Source organism: Paramormyrops kingsleyae, chromosome 2 (assembly GCF_048594095.1).
Source record: "Paramormyrops kingsleyae isolate MSU_618 chromosome 2, PKINGS_0.4, whole genome shotgun sequence".
NCBI lineage: Eukaryota > Metazoa > Chordata > Actinopteri > Osteoglossiformes > Mormyridae > Paramormyrops > Paramormyrops kingsleyae.
Window position 1 is genome coordinate 7638885 of NC_132798.1, and position 12746 is coordinate 7651630.

The 12746-nt window shown below is 42.5% G+C and overlaps 1 protein-coding gene and 1 long non-coding RNA gene across 8 annotated transcripts; one reads left to right on the plus strand and one right to left on the minus strand.

The window, feature by feature from the left end:
- Positions 1-416: 416 nt before the first annotated feature.
- LOC111839026 (uncharacterized) lies at positions 417-5021 on the minus strand. The gene is made up of 4 exons (XR_002837009.1): positions 4881-5021; positions 4680-4795; positions 1493-1615; positions 417-1382 (listed from the first exon to the last, which is right to left on the minus strand). It is a non-coding gene; the product is annotated as an uncharacterized lncRNA (long non-coding RNA).
- Positions 3128-12222, plus strand: egr3 (early growth response 3). Of its 7 annotated transcripts, none has more exons than XM_023802554.2 (2): positions 3128-3275; positions 8996-12222. In XM_023802554.2, exon 2 carries the CDS (start codon positions 9004-9006, stop codon positions 10105-10107), a length of 1104 nt encoding a protein of 367 aa, XP_023658322.1. In that variant the 5' UTR covers positions 3128-3275; positions 8996-9003; the 3' UTR covers positions 10108-12222. The 7 variants fall into 7 exon arrangements, with proteins under 7 accessions (XP_023658322.1, XP_023658284.1, XP_023658343.1 ...); XM_023802516.2 differs by lacking the exon at positions 3128-3275 and adding an exon at positions 4789-4999; XM_023802575.2 differs by lacking the exon at positions 3128-3275 and adding an exon at positions 5626-5648.
- Positions 12223-12746: the final 524 nt, after the last annotated feature.

A 12746-nucleotide genomic window follows, 5' to 3' on the forward strand; every position in this document is an offset into this window, starting at 1 on the left:
CCTCATCTGGACGGCTAATTGGAACCAGCGATGCGGCGGTTACGATTACAGGGTGCGGCGGGAAGACGGGGGGAAGAGAGGGACCAGCCAGAGCTCAATCCAGGAAGGGGGGGACACTTGTGCCACCCCCCACCCCCCCCACCTGAAAAGATTTTCGGGAGGGTCAGAGCGACAATCTAAAATAATTGAAATGTTGTTCAATGTTCTGTCAATGGGATTCTGTCAGAACTGTCATCTGATATTAGTGAACACACAAACCTGGGTGGATTATTATTATTATTATTATTATTATTATTATTATTATTATTATTACTACTACTACTACTGCTACTTTTTACTTTGAACCTAGACAAAGAAACCATCCTATCCATAAGTGCATGCCAGTCATCACAAACAGTAGGTGTTGTCTACAAACAGGCTTTGAAATATGCATCCCTTTATTAACTTTTAATAAATATGCTTCACTTCTCAGGTTGTTTTTATTGTTCGTATTGATTGTGACATGCTTATCACACCTTTGACAACGGCTGAATTTTGCACTGGATTGTTGAGCTGTACAGCATTTATGCAGATTTTTCCACATGCTTCCAGTCTACAATGGTAATTCCCCGTGTATTTGTTATGATTCATTAATTAAACACAATGACATCACCTCTTTTAGAATTAAGGCTGCACTGGTTAACAGTGTGTACTAGCTTTGAAGTGTGACTAACTGCCATGTAAAATGATTGAATTATGTTACATGTTTTTTCTTTGTAAACATGAATGAGTTTGATCAGTCATTATCATTAAAGGTATAACTGTAAATGAGGCTTCAGAGCAGGTACTGAGAGCACAGACAACATATTGGTGTGCACAGGTATGCAAAGGAATGGAAAATGTTCTGTTTGCTTGTCGAAGGCACTCTTCCTGGTTGGTTCTCTTTTTTTAGTCAACACCACCAGGTTTCATTTTCATGTCTCGCCACGTGACAAGCTCCCCTTGGGTCACTGTGGCTTGTTGTTTGACTTTAATACCGGCCGTGTGTGTTTTCCTTAATTAAAACATTACCAATCTCTTCTAGTGGAATCTTTAGTCTTATTGAAGTCTCATTCCCTGTCATCAACGGCAAACACAGGGGCCCACATTCACTGCAGCCCCTCTGTGCATCACTGTGAGGACACTAAGGGGGACAGAGTCCACCGTCTGGGAAGTCTACTGTCCCTGGGGTGACAGGTTTGGGGGAACCCCTGCATCGCAAACCACTTTCTATGTCTCAGGCCTTGTCCGCATGGACTGTCCTGCTAGCCTGTGTTACTGAGGTGACCACAGGGGACCTCCTATAGAGAAGCCCACAAAGAAACCCTCATTCTTTGTGTGGTCCCTGAGCAGCAGCGTACAGCCTGTGGAGAAGCAGAAGGTTTTTAGCGAAATCTGTGCTCTGTGCTGAGTCGGCCCCTTGATGCAGCTGGAGTACATACAGGCCTCCCGGCCTGGCACACTCCTTACTCACCTCTGTCCAGTGCGTCCTCCGCTCAGTAGAGGGCGTGATGAACCCAGACAGGGAGCCTAACAGCACAGGCTCCGGCATCCTGGGTCCGGAACTGCCTGTCCCGTTTCCGGGCAAGTCACACCCCTGCCAGATCACAAAGTCTCAACTCAAAAGTGGGGGAGCAGCTAGAAAATCTGGGCCTCAATGGCACATTACCTAGCGGTGGGGGCGGAGGGGGGGGGGGACCCTATACACTGCTGGGCCCCTTGAATCTGCCAGGGTATCCATGCCCCTCTGAGGCATCTGCTCTGGTAACTCATGATGGGTGAAATCAAACCTTGTTCAATCATTTCAATCATGCTAGGAATTTAAATATACTTTTGTACTATTTAAATGACGACATTTTGTAGGGATGTGTGTGTATTATATATATATATATATATGTGTGTGTGTGTGTATATATATATATATATATATATATATATATATATGTATGTGTGTATGTGTGTGTGTGTATAATATATATATATATATATATATATATATATATATATATATATATATATATATATATATATATATATAATGTATATTCCATTGGAAGAATGTCCCTGTAATACTGAGGGAAAGTGTGGCGCTATCAGTTTGACTATCATGCCAAGTCTAAAAAAACTCCCGCTCCGGGTATCTTATATCCACCTAGACTCCAGGCTGGACATCGATTACACATAAATCAAAGATATATTTTAACAAAGCTAATTTCTGACATTCAGCATTGTAGTCAATCAATACGAATCAATACAATCTTTTTATTATTTTTTTACATGTGTATAATAAGCTGTATTAATTGTGTCACTAATGCTATTAATTATAGCACTCATCGTAATTTTGCGACTTTATTGCTTATCTATAAATAAAAATGAAAATATGTTCAATTACAAGCTTGGGTGGACTTTCCCTGACGCTATTAAAAGTCAACAATAACCACAAAGTCAATAATTACAAACAGGGGATGTCGCTTCCCTTGTGAATGTATTATTTTTAAAAGAAACAGATAAGATATTTTCTCTTTCTGGTTTCTAAATTGGTGAAATAGGAGCCATGACGTGTCGCCCTCTGCGGTTCCTTTAATGGCTGTGGGTTCCGATCTCTTTTCCACTTTGCAGTTTGCTTAACCGGAACTTTTCTAACCAAATAGAGACAGTAAGGGGCGGTGCCGGATCCATGCCTTATTTGGAGTTTCCACTTCGGCTGCGAGCCTGGCGCTGCCGTACGAGCCGGGGTTCTGATAATCTGCACAGAGCTTGCAATATTTACAAGCGATTAAGTTTCCTAATTGGCGTCTTTGTCGTCCAGTGGTGTTACATCTGATTTCTTATGTATCCAGTTTATGAGCAGAACCCCGCGAATCGATTGGCTTGTAAGCACGCTTTATTTGGCAGTCACGCCTCTGTGCCTTTACAGATCGTCGTAAGAGGAACCCGCGGAGAGGCGAAAACTGTTTTTTTTTCCATTTTCCACTATTGCGTCTTGTCGCCGGGCCTAACCCAAGGAGTTCATATCGAGGTGTTAAAACATAGACAATACTATTTTTGTTGCGTGCGAATCTAAAAGTTGTATATATGTGGAATTATAACGACATTTTTAAAGTTCTACTGGCTGGATCTGTAGGTTCAGTCCTTTCCCCCCGCCAATAGCGGTACAGCCAATAGCTGAGCGAGCGTATTGAAGCAGTCAGTTGAGAGACCCTACCTGCCTTATTCCTATCCCACTCTCTCTGGATGTCTTTATGTGTGAGGCAGAGGTGAGTAATTGGTTTTAAATAGGTTGCCAAACACAGCGGCGGTGCTGCCAGGTCCTTCGTAATCACCCCATTCATCCCACTGAGGTCATCTTAAAAACTAGCGTTCTGAGCTGCCCACAGGTCGGTGCGAGTGAAAGTAACGCAGCAGTAGCGTGTCGCTCTGGGCTGAACCGAGCCAGGGTGGGGGTGTCATGCAGTTCCGCAGATGGACTTCTCCCGCTGCTGGAGCCTTCAGTTTGAGACCCTCTGCCGTGAAGGCTGCCGATGCACGCTTACGTACAACGCTGACATTCTGATATCAAGTTACTCATCAGTCGCCATTTAATAAATATATAGGCCTACCCACGTTCACTGTTTATGTACTTTGGAGGTATTTATTATTAATAACGAATCATGAGGAATGTAAAAGATGCAATAGAGTTGGGATCACGAGGTCAGCATCCGTGGGTTTTGATAATTTGATAACTTGGTTTATTAATCTCGCTTATTTTTTGAAGTGTAAGTCGTGCGGTGCTGTAGGCTGTACATTAAAGATACATCATTATTCACGTATTTAGTTTTGTGTCTAACGCTGTTCATTGTTGGCACGGCTTAATGGCACGTGTCTAAATACACAATACCCCACGAGCGTAAATTATGAAGGGATGGGGGTTCCAACCAATACATCTCCCTGGAACCTCTTAAATGGGTGGAGACCCCAACCCCCCATGCTCAACCAAAGTTATGCCCTTGCAATAACTAATCCTTAGGTACGTAAAAACTCCATTTTAAAGCTGAGATAGTTGTATGTGTATGCGGTGCGCGACAATGCTCAAGACAAAATTTATCCCATCGCTCGAGTTTGCTCTTTAGGCTATACATTTGGATACAACTGTAATGTACTTTTAATCTAAATAAAAGCATTTTGAAGGGCTTTGGGACGTGCGGAAACACAATAATATTTTTGGCAACACGTGGGATGTATCGGTGTTTTTAAAAAAATAATAATTGTACGGATTTTGAAAGTGTGTTCAAGTTATGGCGATAAAAGAAAATTATATATCAGTCGGCAGATCGCTGTAGCAGGTCCTCCGCAACCCCCAGCAGCTCGCCTTCCTGCTATAGAATCTAATGTTCCACTATGAGGTGCTTCCATTGGTGACGTGAGCCGGACCGCCTTGCTTTGTATGTCCTTAAATGGTCATCTACGTCACTCCGTTGTTCCGTCCCACTATTTAATACCAGCAAGCGTTGGAGTTCCCTATCTGAGCAATACACCGAGCTGCGCTACACTTGTTCATCTAACACCACGGTTCCATTGATTAAAAGACTTTATAACAACAACAAGCAAACAAATATATTTTAAAAAGAAAATTCACTTCTGAATAATTATCCAGCATAACAACAAAGAAAAACCAGCGCTACCTTTTAAGAACTTCTGTTGGATACAACACCACCTGGATTTTTTCTTCCTTTGATCACCATTACTCTTCCAGATCGCGATTCATTGTACTGTCCATCGGAGAACACGTTTGGTGTATCTGTGGGGATAACATACGCGTTCCCTTTTATGACAGACTGAATAACTGCTATGACAGGGAAATTAGCGGACAAGCTCCCTCTTACCATGAGCAGTTTAATAAATACGATTCCTGACAGCCTTTACCCTGAAGAGGACATTCCTACGTCTATGAACATTTTCACCAGCACGGATTCTATTTCTCACTATTCGCAGATGAATTCAGGTAAGAGTGAGATATTTACGCTTGGATGTTAATGTAAAACGTATTTTGTTAGTGGCTCGCAGTGAGACGCTCCTTCAACTATACGCCGCGCTCGCTTCAGCTCTGAAGCGCCGGCGAGGCAACAGTTGTCTTGACGGCTACGGAGAGCAGCATTCGGAGCTTCCGACACCTGTTTGCGCTCCACCGTGCGGTGCGTTTACACTTAATTTATTTTACAAATCCTTGTCATACATCACGGTTTTACTTTTGCTTTCATAATGTGACAGTTGAGACTGCACAGTTTACAGTTGCAATTGTTTGGATTTATAAATATTCCGTAGCTGCCAATACAGCACAACAACAATGCTGTTATTTGAACGCCACGACAGTTATTTCCAAGGTTCTGGATGTCCACATGGGGACATGACTGTTCTCTACAATAATCTTCATCGTTCTGCTTTCCTAGCCTTCTTTAATTATTTGTTTGGCATACATATAGCTGTGTTATACGTGATACATTTTTGATGCGGAAAATGAAATGAAATAGGCCAGCCTAATTATTATTATTATTTATATATCATTATTATTATACGTATAGTATTTGTTTTGATATTTAATTTAATTTCTCCCCCTTATCAGTGGATAAGTGAATCTGTATGCGCCTACACTGGTGGGTGTGTAGGTATGCATGATCGCAGTAATAATTCTCTTGAAACACGTTGCTTTAACTTGAATATTGTAGATATTGTACGCACGGGCGAATAACGTGTAACAGCGGAACACGTTACACGTTGACCCACGCACCGCGCACAACTTTCAGGAAAATTCTGTCTACATTATACATATGAGTGAGCACGTAAAAATTCAGTTTTTAAGAATATTCTCTCTATTTCCCCGAATACAACTGGTACGCCATAATATAAATTTTCAGCTATTTGTACTTCTCTGGTACCTTTTCCTTCCTGTTGTTCTTTAGTGGGCGTACAGCGCAAGAGCGCAGGCGGGCTTAGTCCGTTTCAAACTTCTGAGGTACTATTTAGGCACCAACAACTTGAATGATGCTATAATTATATCATATCAAACTACTTTGCCTATTTACAGTAATATGCATATTTCTAGCTTACAGTAGTGTAACACGATAGAGGTCATGGTAATTTTACTGAAGCAGTGGAAATGATTTTTCTTCAAAGGTCAGGTCAGTTGTTCCTTGTTCTTAAGACTGTAGTATATTACTTTGTTTCCTTGTGAAACCATCCTCATTTTGCAGTTAACTATTGGTATTTGAACATTAATAAGATATTTCGTTTAAATGTGTCAGTTATTTGCTATTACTTTGTAATCGTGATTCGTGGTTTAGCTAAATTATTTATAAAGATAAAGTTCAGCTATTGCTATTTAAGAAACGAGTCCCTGGCAGATATAAAAGAAGCACAACAATTATATGAGTAGCAGGTGTTTTTTTTTTTTTTCAAAAATAGGATAAATCCGCTCATATTATAATAGCAAGACAATGATAAAGAAGATAATTACATAGTAAATAACATCAATAAAGCCTTTAATACACGTATAATTACACAACAAAGTAAAGCAAAGAATAAGCAGCACTCCGTACAGTCGACTATTAATTTAATAAAATTCAACGTGCACGCGATATGCCTGCTGGTCGCCCTTCCGTTTAATTTGACGTTGAAATTGTAAAGTGATTTTTAAAAGGTAGAATAGTGATGCTAAGTAACTAACAATCCAATATGTTGTTTATTTCACAGGTGTTAGCAATTCATCTAGTGTTTACCGTTTGCTCATTTTGATTTCGCTAATTGTCGATTGCATTACAAGTTAATAACATCAGGTATCTTGGAACAATGGTACAGTGTTCTAAAGTTTTAAATTAATTCCAAATCTTTTAAAAATTTAAATCCATGACATCAGTGGATTTTGCAGTGCATAGAGGCGTGGAATGACTCGCGTATCCAAAGAAGAAGAATGGCAGCTGTGTAATCCGCCCGACTGAATTAATTTTGCGTATAAATGAATTACATATATTTTATCGCAAATGCTTGGTGTTTAACGTTAATTTAAACTAAATATTGTGAATATTTTAACATGAGTTATTTAAACAGACTCCAGTTACACTGATATGAACAAAAATTTACGTCGTTATTTTGATGCTTTATGTAATTTCAACCAATTTATTTTGTCTGAGACAAGCACTGCTTTGATGTAAGCGACTCATGTGGAAAAAAAAACCACTATGTGGGTTTTGTCCCCGCTGTTAAGCCATTCAGTAACTCGCGCCACAAGCGCATTGTTCCACAAATGCAATCTTCCCCTGTCGTTAGTTATTTTTGGCCTCGGTTCAGCTGGATTTTTAAATACACGATTTGAACGAAACTAATAATTTAATATTCAGTTACAGTAAACACTGGCGCTCATTCAAATTCTATTTCGCATTGTTTAGTCCTGGAAAGTTATCAGGCTTGTAAGAATTTATTTTGTGGCGTAAACCTTTAAACGTATATCTCTAAAATCAAGCAACGTAGCCTATGTCCCATGTCATTTTATTAAATCTCTTAAGTTTAACATGATGAGTAAGCTCATTTATGCTATACATACAATATACATTAGATAGCTATTTAATATGCAATACTGGTTCCTCCAGACAGTTGGCTAATAGGGGTTTAAAGGAAATAAATTAAAATTCAGTGCATTTAATTTGTACTGCACCTCTGTTTTGAATTGTTAAAATGTACAAGATGTTAGGCTGTTTATTAATCTAACGTTTATATACTGTTTTGGGCCTATATTTCTGCTCTGGGTCCAACAATATAACAGACACAGCAAATTCCTAAAATCTCAAGGTTTTTGCAAATGCCCAGTGTGTTGGATAACTATTGTAGACTGTATGCAATTGTGGTTTTGTTTGTTTCATTGTGTTTTCTACCAAGCCAAGTTCTGGTAAACGGATAGCAATTACTGTGAATGGAAGCGTACGCTGTGCCAAAGTAAAATTTTACTGCTGCGTAAAAGGTGATATCTGCAGAACTGTGAGTGTCATGAAGAATTTCGCATCACCCTGTACTTCTAGTCAAATTGTCCTCATATTTACATTATAGCCTGGCTGCTTATACCCCGAAAACTTTTACATCCTGTGTGTTGTTACACCTATAGCAGATTGTTATGCTGGATTTTAAAATATTAGAAATTTTTATTTGGACCTCAGGGAGATTTGTATATGTAGATACTAATGGTCAAGTATGTCTTATGAGAGCTATGCAGACCTTCCTACCACACTAAGCAACAGTATTTAGTCGGTCGTTGGGTCCTCCAACTGCAGGCCGGTGGCAAAATGGCTTAAATGTATTTTAAAATTGGCCCTGATAAACCTCCCCAAATGGACCAGTGCCAAAATCCTAAACGCTGGGTACCTCCTGGGTACAGAATGGGTCGCACCTATCATATTTTAATTGCAGGAGAGCAGCAAGCACCCAACCTGGAGAGCAGTATGGGTCATTTAAAGAGACAGCAGAGGTGTTTTCATAGCGCCCGGCGCGAAAAAATTTGGGCTTGTGGTAAAATGCGGCTGTCCTCTTGAAAACGGTGCGGCAGCTGGATCGTAGGGGGTACTTAGGTCTTGATTTATGCGCGCCTCCGGGATCCGAGCGAGGAAACTTTTTCACAGCAGCATCTGCAGTGACTTGAGTCCCCGAGTCGGACTGTACACTAGCAGGTCTGTGAAACTGTCATATTGTGGCAGATAAACTCTCGTTTTTGCTCCAGATTTGAAAAATTTGAAATTTTGTCAGGTACTGAACTCTGTGTTTGGACAACTCGGGATGATTTTCATTGCCTTCTGTGTCTCGTACTTGTTTGTTTAAGCTGTGAAATCTATTGTCTTTGCTCTGCTTATTGTGTTTTTTTTTTTTTTTTTTGCCTTGTAATAGATTTTCAGGAGGTCAGTGGTGGGGAGATAAGTGAGCCTATTTACAGTTTTCTCTCCTGTTCCTTCTCGTGTTCCAGATAACATCATGAATATGGGCATGGGCAGTGAGAAGGGCACAGCAGAGCTCCAGTACAGCTCCAGCTTCCAGTCCAACCGCAGCGGGCAGACGGTGACCTACCTGGGCAAGTTTGCCTTTGACACGCCTCCGTCGGGAGGGATCGGGGGATCCAGCTGGTGTTCCGATAACAACATCATCAGCCTGGTGAGCGCGGGCATCTTGGGCGTGTCTCCGTCGCCGGGCACCATCACCACCCAGACTTCCACGTCCTCCGGAAGCATGGGCACCCAGTCCTCGGAGCTGGACCAGGTTTATGGGGGCCCCCTACCCGCGTACTCCACCTGCAGCGACATGTACCAGGACCAGGTCTCCTTCCACCACAGCCCCGTCGCCACGGCCACCACCCCCCTACCCTACTCGGGCACTGACTATCACACCACGGCCAAGCCGTCGATGGACAGCAGCCTCTTCTCCATGATTCCCGATTACAACCTGTTCCACCCCCAGGGTGAGGTGGGTGTGATGGAGCACAAGCCTTTCCAAACGATGGACCCCATCCGTCTCAACCCGCCCCCCATCACCCCTCTGGAAACCATCCGGGCTTTCAAAGATAAGCAGCAGATCCACCCCAGCTTCATAGGAGGCCAGCAGCACGCCCCTCAGCACCACCAGCCTACCCAGACTCTGACGCTCAAACCCATCCGGCCTCGGAAGTACCCGAACCGGCCCAGCAAGACGCCAGTGCACGAGCGGCCACACGCGTGCCCGGCAGAGAACTGCGACCGCCGCTTCTCCCGCTCGGACGAGCTGACGCGCCACCTGCGCATCCACACAGGCCACAAGCCCTTCCAGTGTCGCATCTGCATGCGTTCGTTCAGCCGCAGCGACCACCTGACCACCCACATCCGTACGCACACGGGCGAGAAGCCCTTCTCCTGCGAGTTCTGCGGCCGCAAGTTCGCCCGCAGCGACGAACGCAAGCGACACGCCAAGGTGCACCTCAAGCAGAAGGACAAGAAGCTGTCCGAGAAGGGGGGTGGGGCCGCCGGGACCCACAGCTCGCCCCCCAACTCTTGTGCTAGTGCGGGGGGAAGCACCGGCAGCATCATGACTGTCACGACGTGTGCCTAGGGGCTAGACGTCTCCCGGGACCAGACCGGAACCCGCTTTTGTGTCGGGAAAAATCTGGGTTCCTCTCTCTTTCTTCCTCTGCCTTTCTGTTTCCAGAAAATCCGTCGCCTCCAAGTTAAGATGGACTCCTGTTTTTGTGACGGGGACAGGCCAAGAGGAGTCGACCCACAACAGGGCAGGGAAACCAGGGGTTCTGGTTTCCTGCCTCCCACCATGAAGCCAGCGGAGGACTCCGGGGTGGGGGGATTGTTATGGGTGTGGGTGCAGGGGGACACGCCCCAGTGCCCACGCGCTGCTTCTGCGGGGCACGTTTGGAGCTGCGCTCCGTCCCGCCTGGTTTCGGCAGCTTTCATTTCATGTCTCCAGAAAACCCACAAAGAATCTGGAGTGGGGAGGGCGGGGAGCCAGTAAGGCCAGTTTTGGCATAATGGGCAGATTGTGCGATTTTGCTTAAAAGCAAACAAACAAACAAAATATTTGACAGTGAAGGTGAGCTAGTTTGTATTCTTTTCTTGTACGGATGTGTCTCAGTTTCCTTTTTAAAAGTGCAATGCATAGTTTATCCATTAGCCACTAAACTTTAAATGTCCTGTCTTTCTGTTCAAACTGCAAGATTTTTAATATGCTTGCCTAATAACAGAATGTGCCAAATTCAGAATGTAATGATGCAGCCAATATTATCATGAAATTATGCCTAGGGATGACTAAAAAATCCCATGGCACAGAAATGCGTTTACGATTTGGATGTAAGCGATACTTATGCATTATACGCAAAAGGACTCAAATTATCAGTCTGTAGCCATTATACGTTAATTTCTCACTATGTGCGGAGGTCTCGTCTCCTATTACTGTTCGTACAGCAGTGCCACCTCTGTTCAGTGTTATTTAATGCATTAAGCCTTTGCTCTTCGTGAATTATCACATTATGCACGTCAATAAGAATCTTGCATTTTCACAGAAGACAAAGAAAGTCTCTCGTAATCCGCTATGAATCGTAACGCGTCAGGACGCAGAAGTAGCTCTGTCGTCTGACGTCCATGTGGCCAAATTGTTATACATTAGAGATCCAAAGTAAGTCTTCGTGAAACAGCTGGATGTGAATGACAGTGAGCATGGTCGACACCAGAACAGAACAAATCTGTGACCGTAATATTTATGATGCTTGAGTCATCATCATACAAGAAAAATATTGTTTGTTTGTTTGTTTCTGCGTTTATGGGTCTCATTTCATTTCTTTTTTTTTTGTTTCCTGGCTCCGTCCACGTGGACCTTACAGCGTCGGTGATGCTTCTGCACAGCCAGTGTTAAACTGAAAGGCTTCCCTGACACTCGATAGACTGCAATCACATTAAAACAGGCTGAAGCTATAGCACGTCTACCACTGTATTGCAAAGTAACGATGTTTCTGGACACGGGGAGAGCTGAATTTTAAAACCTTTCGTGTGCATTACTGTTCAGACAAGCCTGCCAGCTACATGCCTGCCTACTGAGACCTCGTTCCGAAGAAAACAGTTCAGATATTTTCCATACAACTCCAAGCTATTAAAGCCTAAACAAGTGAAGCGGTATTCGTTTCACAAAGCATTTCCACAGTTACACTTCATGGGAGGAATTTTAAAAACCAAGTTGAGGGACTGAGAATTTTTGTATAGACAGAAATATAGATATATTACTACAACTTTTATACCCAGAATGTAACATGGTTGTCTTCAGTGTTAAACGTTGTGGATGTGTGAATATATATACACATGCATATGTATGTATGTATATAATTATACAAACACAACAAACCGAATGTTTATATAACTGATTTCTTAAAATGCTTTTATGACAAAGCAAAATATTTGTAAATAGAGTACAGAATGTTCTATGGTAATGACTGTGTTTGCACAGTGGTCTAAGACCTGGCTCTCTAACACACGGCCAGGCGCACAGCACAGCCGCGTCCGAGTGCGAGCGGGCAGCATTGAGATGGTGTCAAACGCGGCGCGTTTTTCTTTTATTTTTAAAGCATCAGATGTTTGCGAAATGTAAATACTAAAAGGGAAAGAAAAAAAGGCAACTGGAGATACTCTGAATGAAGTGTTCATAAAATGAATAAACAAAAGAAATATTTGACTTTGTTGGTGTACTTCAATTTCGTGGTATTTGTAAAGCATCCTCCGCTGCGCCGAAATGGGGAATAGCCAGCATCTGTTCTATAACGAGTTATGGAGGCTGATGTGCATATGGCTTTACTGATGAACAGGTTCAGGCAACGTGGGCGGGGCACATTCTTAACTTTAGACAAGTCTTTGTTCGCGGCTCGGTTTGTGCGGACACCTCGGGTCCCTTTGGCACGGACTAGGCGCCGCTGCTCGATTTTACACGCCATATATCTGTACGATAAAAAAACACCAGTGTCAAGTGAGGCATCCGAAAAACGCTACTGCTGCCAATGACTGCATGGCAAAGTACAGCCAGTTCTTATCATGCCATAAGAGTCACCAAATTCATATTCTTTGATTTATATATATATATATATATATATATATATATATATATATATATATATATATATATATATATATATATATATGCTATATATATATATATATATATATATAGACACACACACACACAGAACTTACGCGTGTGCG

Bases quoted from the DNA above. Each gene is read 5' to 3' on its own strand.
- egr3 (XM_023802516.2), top strand. From the start codon at position 4,846: ATGACAGGGAAATTAGCGGACAAGCTCCCTCTTACCATGAGCAGTTTA. The intron at 5,000-8,995 runs GTAAGAGTGAGA...CTCGTGTTCCAG, and splicing joins CTATTCGCAGATGAATTCAG to ATAACATCATGAATATGGGC.